Source organism: Sphaeramia orbicularis, chromosome 14 (genome assembly GCF_902148855.1).
Source record: "Sphaeramia orbicularis chromosome 14, fSphaOr1.1, whole genome shotgun sequence".
Classification (NCBI taxonomy): domain Eukaryota; kingdom Metazoa; phylum Chordata; class Actinopteri; order Kurtiformes; family Apogonidae; genus Sphaeramia; species Sphaeramia orbicularis.
The window spans coordinates 26,489,607-26,503,548 of NC_043970.1; the positions used below are offsets into that span (position 1 = coordinate 26,489,607).

At 35.4% G+C, this 13,942-nt stretch overlaps 3 protein-coding genes across 7 annotated transcripts in view; 1 reads left to right on the forward strand and 2 right to left on the reverse strand.

The window, feature by feature from the left end:
• Positions 1–1,988, forward strand: part of LOC115433105 (connector enhancer of kinase suppressor of ras 2-like) — a 50,044-nt gene extending 48,056 nt beyond the window's left edge. For all 5 annotated transcript variants that reach the window (XM_030154325.1, XM_030154324.1, XM_030154327.1 and 2 more), the window contains exon 22: positions 882–1,988. In XM_030154325.1, coding sequence (XP_030010185.1) covers positions 882–929 — 48 coding nt within the window. In that variant the 3' untranslated portion in view covers positions 930–1,988. The remainder of the gene's footprint in view (positions 1–881) is intronic.
• Positions 1,989–3,625: 1,637 nt separating this feature from the next.
• On the reverse strand, positions 3,626–4,567 carry LOC115432569 (olfactory receptor 11A1-like). Its single transcript, XM_030153479.1, has one exon. The coding sequence runs from the start codon at positions 4,565–4,567 to the stop codon at positions 3,626–3,628; it is 942 nt and encodes a 313-aa protein (XP_030009339.1).
• Positions 4,568–7,885: 3,318 nt separating this feature from the next.
• LOC115432570 (olfactory receptor 52D1-like) lies at positions 7,886–10,929 on the reverse strand. Its single transcript, XM_030153480.1, has 2 exons — positions 9,976–10,929; positions 7,886–8,236 (listed from the first exon to the last, which is right to left on the reverse strand). Exons 1-2 carry the CDS (start codon positions 10,927–10,929, stop codon positions 7,886–7,888), a joined length of 1,305 nt encoding a protein of 434 aa, XP_030009340.1.
• Between the last annotated feature and the right edge of the window lie 3,013 nt (positions 10,930–13,942).

The window sequence follows — 13,942 nt, forward strand, 5'->3', positions numbered from 1 at the left end:
ACTGCAGTGGACAGCTATTCAAAGTTGCTGTTTTACTTGCATATCAACCAACACAGTGGCATATCTGAGTGAATAATAACTAATGTTATCCTCCTGAGACCTAGGTAAGGAAAATTTTTGGCTTTTTTATATTTAATAATGGTCTTGATTGGAAACAGCATGGTGCAACAGTTTTTTCAGATAGATTTTTTTAAATTATTATTTATGGAATGTCCTTTGCAGTGGACAGCATTTTTTTTTTTAATAATAAAGCTGTAAAACTCTTGTCCCCTACAGAGGACAAAATGCATTGCTGGGTCTCAGGATGTTCTAGTATGTTAAAATGTGAGAACAGATTAGCAGCATTTAAAAAAAAGTATTTCATAGTTTGCACACAGTATGTCAGTAAATGATCATCAGGCTGCCTTTGTAAATAAGAATCTGTTCTTAATTGCTTCCCTGGGTAAATAAAGGTTAAATAAAAATCAATAAAAAAATGCGTGGTGTCCAGCTGAGTGGACATTTTTGTAACTCCATGAAAAATAGGTTCATAAAAAAAATTCAATCACATTGTTTTTTTCATGCCTAAAGATGAAAAAAAATCATGATTAAGGCTCTCATAATCCATGCATGAAAGGGTTAAAACATTTGCTGACTGATAAATGATGATATGAAGTAAGATGAGCATTAGAAAAATCAGAGTAAAACAGAGTGAACAGAATGTGCAGCAGTAACTTAATCTTCTAAAATAATGAAACTGAAATATGAGAACTGGCCAAATTTATATCATTATAGATCAGTGACTTATAATGTGTTTATAATGTATTTAATTCTAATGCATCTATGGGTTGTAAATCCTCTAAAAGGGGTTAACTTAATTACTTGTCTTAATTTTCCTACAGAATGTCCCTCTTCAAGACACAAACCGATCATTGGGCTTTTTAGGCTAGTGTCTGAGGACCAGTGTGTTGATGAAACCTCAAAAGTATCGCCTCTGCCTGTGCCTCACACAGCCAGCCTCCCTCCGCTGGAGACAAAAGGCACCAGAAACCATCCTTCACCTGCTCGGTTCTCCATCTCCCCTCCTTTTTACCGCTCTTTCAGCTTTGCTCACCGTGCAGGAGCACAGAGACCTGGTGTCCCTCTCATTCCAAACTCTTTTCATAGAAGTTAAACACGATGTCTGGCTTGACAAAACTACTTGCAGAATCACAGGGTTTATGACTGATAAATGAGCACTTTGTCAGAGACTTGTTGGAGCGCCTCATAATTCATCGCTCACATGCATGGCCACTTTCTCTCGTTTCTGTCAAATGCGTCTGAAGATGATGCTGGAGTTGTGTACAGCTGCTCAGTGAGTTTTGATCAAAGATTTAAAAGCAAAGGTATTTTGGATGTACACAACATTTTGTTATGCATGTGTGTATGATTAAAGAGTATGTTTGTTCTATGAGTGTACAGGGTGTTAAGTATATACAGTATATTTAATATTACATGTATTACAACAACAGTGACTACACAATGTTTTGAGGTACTTATACAAATTGTAAATCAAGTGCTGTGCCTCAGTGATTGTGAATGTACATTGTACTTTTCCAAGAGAAATGAGAGAAGGTATAGACAACAAGCTATTCCTCAAAACAGAGGCACAGAAATATAACGCTTGGCAATAATGAACTAGAAATGTAAATTATAATGGAATGAGCAGAGTAGTTGTCTATTTTTGTATGCATGCTGTCTACCTGATTGTTTGTAAAACAGTTTTTGCATTTCTAAGTGGTCTGGAAAATACTGGTGTCAGCTCCCCTACAACATTGTGTTTTTAAGAATTATTTTACCATTTGCCCCAGAATTAGCAGAAAATGCTTTTTTAAATGTTCACAATAAAAAGAGAAATAACTGTATTTATTAAGTGTTTAATGTACAAGCATGCTTTGTATAACTAAAACACATTACATATTGTAGCTACATTACTTTTTTAAATAAATAAAGTATGGCATTGGCACACTGAAGACTGACTTCAGTTTATTTCTTAACATTATTATTGCTATTTTTGTCGCTATTCTTATCAGAAAATACCTGAGCATAAGCCTCAGGCATTTTCAAGGGATCTTATCAGTCAACATAAGAGCAGCGTCTTCTCTTGATGTAGCTCTATACAACATATGAGAGGGAATAAATACAGTATCTTTCCATCTCTGTTGGTTTAACCCTCAAAGACATAAACAGCTGCCAGTGACCAAAAGCATCTACCGATCTGAAATGTTTAACACTATTTAAACCACTAATCCAATCAATACATTTAAATAATTCAGGTAAAATCCAGTTAATGATATCTTTTGATGAAAAAGTTATGTTTTTGTCCCTTTTTCTCTGAATTGATATAATAACTTTTGAATATACTCTGAGCTGTTACGAACACCTACACGATCAGTAAATTAAATAAGGGAAAAGGCCTGATTTTCATGGAAAAATCCAAAATTTTGATCTTTGATAAATGCTGATAATTCACTTAGGAAAGGTTAAATACAGAGAAAAAAAACAATCATCACAAAAATTGTTCTAGGTCTTTGAGGGTTAAGTGAAAAAAAAAGGAATGAGATGTACTGCCGTAACAAATGTAGACTGTTGTAAATTATGAAGTACATTTTGATTTGTGAGATCATTATGTCAGTTTATACTTGATAATATTTTGCAGCTAATCAAGACTAAATAAGGTTAGGATTAACAGTTGTTTTGTGGATTCCAGGATTACATTGAGCGTCTGGAATCTAATAATATGTTGGTGTGGGTGGACTTAGTGTGCAGACTTCACTAATGAAAAGTTGGAATAGAATATTTCTGCCTCTTCTCATGAAATGATTGTGACAATGTGATTAATTCTTATAGATAAAGCGTAACTCTAATCATTACACCAGATCAGATGTGATTACTGATGTGTATAAATAAGAATAAAAAGAGCAATGTGTCTGAAAACAAAATTATTCCACATTTATGGGTAACAGTGTATAATTTTTGGAGAATTAATCAGATCAGATCATTAATCTGATTTTTACTTATCTCTGTGCACTTGTTGGAAAATAGAAAAGTTTGTTCATTTGAATATTTTTTATATCATATGATCCATGTGTAGGAGATAGCACTGCAAATATGACCCTCTCCATCAGCTGTCAGTCAAATCAGACATTGTCAGTGCCAATCAGCAAATATAATCCCTTAAAATTCATTCAAAACATAGCTACTTGATACAAATTTTAGATGTTAGACAAGACAAGGCAAAGCAGTTTTAAAATATTTTCAAAGATGTTGTTATGTTTTATTAAAAATAAGGTGCAGTCTTTCACAGAAGTTTTTTTTTCCTCCGTTTGTTAAATAACAGTAGATATTTTTAACCTGGAAATTTCACAATTCACAAGGAAGAAAAATGAAAACAGAGTGACACTTGGTACATTACACAAACAAAGCCTGAGCCCTCCAAGTGTTTCTTCATCACAAGCCGGTCCAATCCTGTTTAACTTCATAAAAAACAAATGTTATTAAAAAGCAGGCAAACACTGGAAATGCTGTATTTTTTTACACTTCCAGAGGAGTTAAGCCTTCACAGAGCAATACAGGACACATTTTAAACACACAAAAACATGCCTGGCTACATTACTTGTACTTGTCTGCTCTGTCTCCTGAAAAGCTTTAAGAGTCGTACTCTAATCACCTGAATGCTCAAACCATAGATCAGCGGATTAAACATGGGAGGGCAGATTAAAAAGTACAGAGATAAAAACAATTTTGTGTGGTAAGAAATATAGGTAATGTTGAATCGTCCTTGTGCTATCTCAAAAAAGCAGCCAATAGAATAGTTAATAATTGACAGTAAGTGGGGGATGCACGTCTGGAGAGCTTTACGCTTAGAGTTGTTAAATGACAATAAACATATCTTCAGTATGTGTGCATATGAATAGAAGACCATGAAAAGCTGCGGAAGTGTATAAATAGCTACAGAGAATAGTCCAATTATGTTAGTAATTGGTGACTTTGTACAAGAAAGTTGCACCAGCAAGTAATTAAGACAATATATCTTATCTATAGCTTTCTTACAGAACTTCAGCTGAAGAGTAAAACATAAAACAATAAGAAATGCCAGCATAGGATAAAGCCACATGCAAACAATCAGTTTAACCAGTCTCTGCGACATAATCACATGATACGATAGCGGATAACAAATAGCCACATATCTATCATAACTCATGACTGCTAGAATCGTAAATTCAGTGATTGCATATGTATGTATGGCATAAATCTGTATCTGACAAAGTGATAGAGAAATCTCATGTGAGTCTGACAGAACATTGCTCAGTACTGCCGGTAGCAAAGCAGTGCCTCCAAAAAGACCGTTCACAGCCAAGTTACACAACAACAAATACATTGGCTCATGCAGAGATTTTTCATGATACACCACTCCAATTAACAATGAACTTTCAGCAATAATGATAATGTATATAATCAAGAATAGTAAGAAATACAGTGGCTTCATGCTGTCCATGTCATAATATCCAGATAGATAAAAATACGTTACTTCAGATAAGTTTGCCATGCTACTGCGTATTTACCTACATGTACCCCCCCATACCTGCACCTACCTGAGCCCAGCAGCATTTATACCATGGGCCAGTCTTCCCATGTGAAGTTAAATCATGTGATCTCACCTATAATCCAATAATTTCACTACCAGAATGACCTCACTCAAACTAAATATGCACAAGTGCAGCACATTTTGAGGACCAATATTAATGTTTAGTACTATTAATACTAAAGCAATAAAACAGAGTTAATCAAAATGAAATCTTTTTAAATGAATGAAGATATTGCAATCTAATAGTTGTAAAGTTGTGATAGTCTCTTTAATATGTGAATGGTTCATATATTTCAGCATCATGGCATGGCAACATGTTTGATAATGACCACAGTCCAAAGTACTGTGGCCCAATAACAAATATCAACATATTACACTTAGTGGTCTTTTCTGACTGATGACATCTATCATTTGACATCTATAGTCTCTGGAACAATCTCCCCTCCACCTACAGTCCATGGACTCTGTTGAGACTTTTTTTTTTTTAATTAATTGTATTACATTTGTGTTAATTTTTTTAATTGTATAATTTAATTGCCTTTAATTATATCTTACACTGTAAAGCACTTTATGACTCTGTCTGTGAAAAGTGCTCTATAAATAAAACTTACTTATTTATTGTTATTCTGTTGTTTTTGGGATAAAAATGCCTTAAGATGCAATGATTACACTTTTATATTACTCATAAGTCATTATTAGTTTGATACTGATGGACATCTAATATAATTTTACTTTCAACTGTTGTATACCCTCCTAAGACCCACTGTCCATATTTGTGGACAAGAGTTTTACAACTTTCTACAAAAAAAAGAAAAGAAAAGAAAACTGCCCACCACAAACGACATTCCATAAATTTTTTAAAAACTGCATCTGAAAAAACTGTTGCATCATGATGTTTCCAATATAGGCACTTATTTAATAAAAAACAAAAAAAGCTTGTACTTTGCTGACATGTCCTGAGTCTTAGGAGGACGCATTTGTTATGACTGTTAAAGTTATCTAGCATAAATAAAATACTTCCTTAATTAATCACAATTTCCTGATCAGTACTATTGTTTGTTTCATACGTGTTACACCAGGGTCATCCAGTCTCCAGGTATTTCCAACAGTTCAGGTATGGCCTCACTTTCATTATTAATGAGTTGCTAATTGCTTCCTTGGGGAGGTAAAACACTGACCGCTAATGAGGATGTTTATCCATTTTGTTATTTGTATACATGCTTCCTGTTTTCCCTCCTATTCACTAAACAGAATAATATTACAGTACCAAAACTGAAGCAGCAGTGCAGAGATAAAGTGTGAAACAGCATTTTATAAGTGTGGTCAAGAATATGCAAGGAATCTTACAAACTGTGATTGATTAATGTGTGTAATAAATGAAGAACTCATCACAACCATCACAGAAACATTAAACTTGTTAATAATGAATTAGAAATGTAAATTACAATGGGGTGAATTGCATGCTGTCTACCGTATTTTAAAACAGGTTCGCGTCAGTTTCAAGTCCAATCCAATATCAGGGTTTTAAGAATTATTTAACCAGTCACAGAAATTGTAGAAAATGATTATTTATTTATTTATTTATTTAAAACATGATTTTTCTTTCTTTTTTTTTTTTTTTTTTTACATGTTTCAGCCATAAAATCTCTGGATAGTGTAAGGAAAAAAACATGAACAGTGGGGATTCTTGTTCAGGTTTGAGTTTGGAGATGTGAAATATGTGGTTGGAGCAAAGCAGCTTTACCTGACCACCAATGGGTTCATAATCTGATGGAGAATGAAGGATCCAATGAACCAGGCTACCAGTCAATGGGAGTCCATTTACACTTCTTTACCACTGAAGTGGTTCCAGGGTCAGTTCAGGGCCAGTACCTCATCTGGAACCAGTTTTTTTTTCTGTTTCCCCCCCGCAATGAACTAACTTGAGAGCAGAAAAACTGGTTCCAGAGAAAGGGAGGACTCGGTCTGAGAGCTATACATTCTGGTATACCAAGTTGTGCTGCACAAGGAGTAGGGTACACACTCGACCCACAAACCTGATAGGACCATAGGGCTGAGAATGTCATCTTCTGCTGAAGCATCGTCATCTCACTTTTGCACCTAGCAGTGTATAGACCAGAGACCTGCATGGGTCCACTTTTCCAAACCTGAACCCACCTGTACCCGCAAAGCTGAGTACTGCAACCCGGTGCAGGACTCTGGTGTACACCTTTATTTGCAATGCAGAGAGAAACTAGGGCCAACACAAGGTCCAACACAACATCCAGGTCTGCTGTAGGCCTATGCCATCTTTGAAAACCAGGTCATCCCCATGAGGATGGTTGTGTTCCTGTACTGTCTGGAAAACATGTGACAAAGGGACCAGCAATGCAGAACCAGAAGAACTCAGACACTGTCCACAGCAAGGTTATTATCATTAACGAAAACTAATGAAATGATGAAAACTTAGAATTGAAAAAACATTTTCGTTAACTGAAATAAATAAAAACTATAATTAAAAGAAAAAAAGGATAACTAACTGAAACTGTATTGTGCGCTTACAAAACTAACTAAAACATATAAAAACTACAGATAAAATTCCCTTCGTTTTCGTCTTTGTCAACGTCGGATTGATACGAAAGCAATTTATTTTGCTCTAGCAATTTTAGCTAGCGGCACCATATGACACTTCACAGTCCGTCTTGCCACTTGTCATTCAGACAAGTGGCAAGTGTCTGGTCCCCACTCTACCTGGAAACATGGAGACTAAAGTTGGGAGAAAGCAGCAGAGTCCTGTCTGGGATTTATTTGAATTTGATGGCGAAGAAGAGAAAAGATCCGACAAAACTAAAATTAATACTAAAACTAAACTAAAACTAAGCATTTAGAAAAAAATTAAAACTAATAAAAACTAGCAAACTTGCTCTAAAAACCAATTAAAACTCACTGAATTAGAGAAAAAAAGTCAAAATTAAATAAAACTAAACTATAATGAAAAATCCAAAACTATTAGAACCTTGGTCCACAGTTACTACTGAGCCCTTCACCTGAAGGACTGAGCTGCTGAGATTCACACAGTGATGCTGTTGGTATTCCTCCAGGGAGAGTCTGGTGCTGCCGATCTGCTCAACAAACATGCTGTGTGACCCAGAAGGTCATTGATATGAGATTAGAGGGAGATCTGTCCCTGTAAGCTTGTTTATATAGGTGGGCAGGCAGGTATATTCACTGAATTGGTGAGGTCATCGAGGTCATTGGTGAGATGGTGCCAAGGTGTTATAATCTTCTCGTGAAGAGCGGTCAGTAGTTGGGCTTCCTGTCACTGAACTGCATTTTCTTCTGAAATGGTGACGTGTGTCTCTGCCACTGATTGATTTCATAGCAGGCCAGGCTGTTGGCTAAGGAGAAAGACACCAGAGTCAAGTTCACAGCACTTGGAGAGAGGCCATAATTGGCAGGATCCCCAGCCAGGTGTGGACTTTTGAGGCCATGGTGTGTACAGGTACTGACCAGTCTGGCTCTGGTGCTGTATGGGACCAGTGGAGGTTGCCAAGGCCTGGCAGAAGCTGGAGTCATATAGAGCACTACTGCACTGGTCTGTGTAGCGTTGGAGTTGCATGGCACTGAGGAGGTGGAGGGAAGTGATTCATCCTGCTCCACCAAGAATAATGACAAAACCAAAAAGACAGATGGAGACAACCACTGAATGAAACCCAGCAGGAAACAGGACAAGACCTGTGGACTGCTGGCTTGGAGAAGCATGAACACAACACCAGCAGCAGCAGCAGCAGCATCCAGACAGAGCGAGAGAGAGACTCACATGACAGTAGTGTCTGATTAACTAAAATATTCTGAAACCTTGAAGTCTGACCTTTGGTGTTTTAAAAACCTTTACATGTTAATTAGGTTTACCTCTTCTGACTTCATTTTAAAATCTTCATGTGAGGCCTGTTTTTCAGTCAAACTTTTTTTTTTCAGGTGACTATCATGAAGTAAACTAAACTGGGATTTTTCTGCAGATGTGGCACTGCGTAGTACTTTTTGAGACAAGAAACCCACACTGTACTATGCATAAAATTAAATATTACTACTCATATTATCTTTCTTCTCACTGTGTGAAAATCATGGCTCTTGTTTCTCTGTAGAAATCTATCTGTATTTTTCAGGATGTAGAACGTAGGATATAGAATTCTGAAGTTTGTTATACCTATATAACTTTTCAATGTATGTATTTACTGTATATATAAGAAAAATAAAAACTCAGTCACAAAAAAATAGAAAATAACAAACTACCAACATCATTCGATGAAAGATGTCATCTGATATAAAGTTATACCTTCCTCTAAAGCCTCTCTGCACTCTCATAGTCCTATCTTGTGAATATGACTTTCAATACATGTTTGATTTTTTTTTTTTTTTAATTTTATATATTATATTCCTACTTCAGTACCTAAAAGTGTAATCATTAAAACCAATATTCAACAGGCAAATACCTCATCAGGTTGTTAAAAGAGTATTTCAAACAATACCTTGATGTGCAAAACATAATTGTACCAAAATACTGTTGATTTTGACAATAATCAATGAAAAAACATTTGAAGAAAAGCCTCAAGACACTTTAAATAAAATAAAGCAGCCCACAAAATAATGTATTTTCATGTTTTAATATGAATTTTCACGTACATGAAATATGCAGACAGAAAAATTCAAATCACAGTAAGATAAAAAAAAAAAAAAAGATGAGATAAAAATGCAACAAGCATACGTTATGGGTAAATACAATGTATGATTGCAACCATGCATTTCATATTGAGCTTCTGACAATTAGAAATCTACTCTTCTATCACATGTAATAATACAAAAGTCTCATCAAAGCATTGGAGGTAAAACATAATATATTTGTTTTTCATAATAATGTGAATGAATGATGAATTATAAGTAAAAAAAAAAGAAAAAAGGGCAGTCTATCCTCATGCATCTGCGTGCATGTCGTCTTTTTCTTTCTTCTGCATGATTTATATTATTGGAAATTATATTGCATGTTTTAATAGTATGTGTATAAGTAGTGCATAATATGGCATATTATGGGGTATTCTAAATAATATTTTCAATTTTTATATATTATATTTTTATTAATGATCAACATGATCATAACTTTAATCTTTTAACTTCTGTTTTTATGGTGACACAGTATAATCTATCCAGGGACAACAGTTTGAAAAATAGGCTTTTGGCTCTTTTTTGCACATTTACAGCGACAATGATTAAAGTTTGACGTCCCTGTCGAATAAAACAATCAAATTAAAAATGATGTGAGTGAAGTCAAATGAATATATGATGAATTTACACTTCATATGAAGCGCCATCATTAAAAAATATCATTGTTTTACAGTCACCACCTTTTTTATCTTCGCTGGATGGATTTTGTATCTGATCAACAGCTTCAGTATGTGAACTCTCACGATCTGTGTTCCAAGTCCATACAGCACTGGATTCGTTATTGGGGGAATGATGACAAAGTATAATGACAAAAAGATCCGTGCCTCAAGAGCAACGTAACTCATATTGAATCGAGTTTGGATTATCTCAAATAAGGAGCCTATGGTGTAGTTCACCAGAGATAACAAATGTGGAATACATGTTCTAAGAGCATTGCCTTGAGATTCTTTTGATAATGTTCGGCACACTCTTGAAATTTGCGCATAAGAGAAAACAATCATCAACAGCTGAGGGACAACCATTAAGAAAATAAGCGCAAGTCCCACAATGCTTATATAAAAATTAGTGGAACATGCATTTTTCACAAGCTCCATATTCACACAGTACATCTTGGGTATAAATTTTCCACAGAATGTCAGTTGTAGGGTTAAGGAGTAATAACAACCAAATATAATTAATGGGTATAGAGTTGTCAGAGCTACAAGTTTGCTTACACGTGAGTTAGACATGATGCTGTGGTAATGTAGTGGGTGACAGATAGCAATATATCGATCATATCCCATAATAGCTAAAATACAGAACTCAGCACCGGCATATGTGTGCAAGAAATACACTTGAGCCATACACCATTTTATAGCTGCTTCATTGGTGTCAGATAAGAGCAGAGACAAAGTTGCAGGAAATAATGCAGTACTGCCGTATAGTTCGTTAAGAGACAGCAGGCAGGTGAACACATTCATAGGCTGATGCAGTTCTTTGATCTGGTGTATGACAGTAATCAGCAGTGAGTTTAAAAAGACAGTAATAACATACAGTAAGAGAAACAGAACAAAGAACTCATATTTGTGGTTTTCAAAGGCTGCATAGGCAGTCATTTTGAACGTCAGTGCTGTTCTGTTGTCCATCTTGAAGTGAAATTCTGAGAAGACACAGAAAATAACATTTTAGCAGTACTGTTTGAGTACATACATGCATATGACGACAGACAGTTTTCAATATGTTCAAAAAACTATGACTACCCTGGACAGGAATATGTTTTCATAGAGGCAGAAATGATTAAAGCATTTCTGCAACGATGTTTTACTCTTACTTTAAACATTTAATTACTATTTCACTAAAACACACATTTAGAAGCTGTTGAGTCGACTGTTACCTGTTCGATGTCTCATCTCTGTGCAGTGAAGGGGCCTCTCCAGCCTGCCTGACCTTTTAAGTTGGCTTGAGGTGGGCTATTGGGATGTTGATGTCATGGACTGAAGCCTGTTTTTCCATCACTGTTACCATGGTTACCAAATCTTGTTACAACTCCCTTCATTTTCTGAGTTAAAGGAAAATTACTTACAGCAATTTAGATTCTGTCTAATGGCTGTTGATAATCATGGCCGCTCAGGTTATAGATTTCAGAACTAAACTGAAGTAGTTTATAAAACATCCCTGAATGTTCTTTTGTGCATTGAAATTAATTGATATAGTCACATATTTACTATGACAAACCTATAAATAACCTAAATTGGGAATAGTTAGGTACAAAAACTAGTCTGAGAATTGGTTCTGTTGATCCGGACCTGGCCCCCCCACAGGCCGCCTGTAAGCCCATTGTAATTTAAAAACAACTGTTTTCTCAAAAAGTATTGGTCATATCAATAAGCTGTTTTCACCTGTCTGATTCTTGACCCAAATTACATAAGTAGGCTTACTCCAAAAAGCAAAGGCTAGCTCTATCCAGTTTTTCAGTTATAAAGCAGACACACATACACACACACATGCACACAGAGGCACTTGGCTTTTATAATATAGGTACAGTCTGTGATGTGAAAGTACAAATGCTCTGTTACTGTTCTTATGTGATTTTAACTGGTATCTGTGTGTTACTTAATTGTATTTGACAACTTTAGAAGCATCCACATTCATACCTCTTAAAAAAAAAAATATATATATATATATATATACACACACACACACACACACACACACACATATATATATATATATATATATATATATATATATATATATATATGTACACACACATATATGTATGTATGTATATATGTATATACACACACATATATATGTATGTATGTATATATATGTATATACACACACACATATGTGTGTTTATATATATATATATATATATATATATATATATATATATATATATATATATATATATATATATATATATATATGTGTGTGTGTGTGTGTGTGTGTGTGTGTGTGTGTGTGTGTGTGTGTGTGTGTCAATCAGTTCCAATTTATTTAAAGTGATAAATCACATACAGTTTGCCAGAATTTCTTCAAATGATAAAAACATTGGTGGCCAAAAGTCAAAGGTCAAATATACTCTGATGTCATGTCTATCCATTCTTTTGGGTATAATCTCTCATGAATGCAGTAATTTTCTAATTTGACATACATGTTCAGTTGGACTTGGGGTTGAACTGATTAGATTTTGGTGACCAAAAGTCAGTGGTCAAAATTGTTAGGACCTCACAAAGCACATTTTCCCCACATTTGCTACTGAAATAACTGAATGCACAGATCACAATGCAAAATTTGTGGTCACATACTGTTTGTATGGCTTTTCTAGCTTTTATTTTGACACAAATATTAGTTCTCTCTACTCCTTGATTTTTAAAAACAAGCTATTGTGTTAATGTTAATGCATGTGAGAGGCATCATCAATTAATTTTATTGTGCATCATCATGCATCCAACACCAAGACTCATTTCAGTCCAAATGGATGTGATGGGTCAATAGAAATGTCCTTCAACAGGTTATCTTTTTTTCACTTCGTGTGCGCATTTCAGAGCCTGCACTTTTCACTTTTATTAATACTTCTTTCAACAGTCTTTAATGTCTTCTGTAGACAAAAATTGTATCTGCCTTTCTATTTGAGTAAAGAATGTATTTACTTTTGTCACCTTTGGCAACTCTATCAGCCAGTGGACTTCTGTACAATGACTGAAATAAGGTAAAAATATGGAGATCATTTCAGATATCATAGTCTGTTTAGCATTATTTTCCAGTTTTAGGGTTTATATCACTTTAATTCAGAGGTTTATGAACTTGCTGTTGTTTCATCTCAGCAGCTCCATTATCTAAACAAGTCAACTCATTGGCACGTAAAAAATTATCTGATATTTAGGGCAGTGATCACAGAAGGCTGTGAAGTTCATGTATCACATTAAATTGGAGACACAATCACTGAAAAATCTCAGTATCCTCTGTTTAAGTAAAAAAAAAAAAAAAAAAAAAAGGTAATTTAAAGCCTTATTCTACAGTCATGAACAAACCAGACATGTGTGAAGTCTTGATCGGGGGAGTGGCTACTTTTTCAGCTGTAGCCGCTTGGGAGCCAATGACGACAGGATCTACAGTGACCCATCTGTGTCCTGGCCTGATCTGTGTCCTGACCCCCTCCCCCACCACAGGATGGACCCCTCATGTGTCCACCCTACTGCATCCTTGCAGACTGGAACTTCATCTGCAAATGGACGTCCGTCAGTCCTGGTGCATCTATAGCCTGTCCGTCCATGGGAGTGGATCTCTCCTTCACTGTGGTTCTCCCCGAGGTTTCTCCCTTTTCCCACTGGGTTTGAGTTTTTCCTTGCCGAGAAGGAGGGTCTAAGGACGGGGGATGCCCTGGACATTACTCATTTTCTTGCTGTTTATTTGACTGTTGTTGTTTACATCCAACTGACTCTGTAAAGCCCTTTGAGATAACCTTGTTGTGATATTGGGCTATACAAATAAAATTGAATTGAATTGAATTGAATTGATCACATCTTAATTCACTTCATTTCTGAAAATTCACTCATTCTACATCCTGAGCAGAATGGTTGCCATATGGCCATGCATTTTGCATGTTCTGCATCATGGAGTGACATTATCCTACATTTACTGCTATAGTGT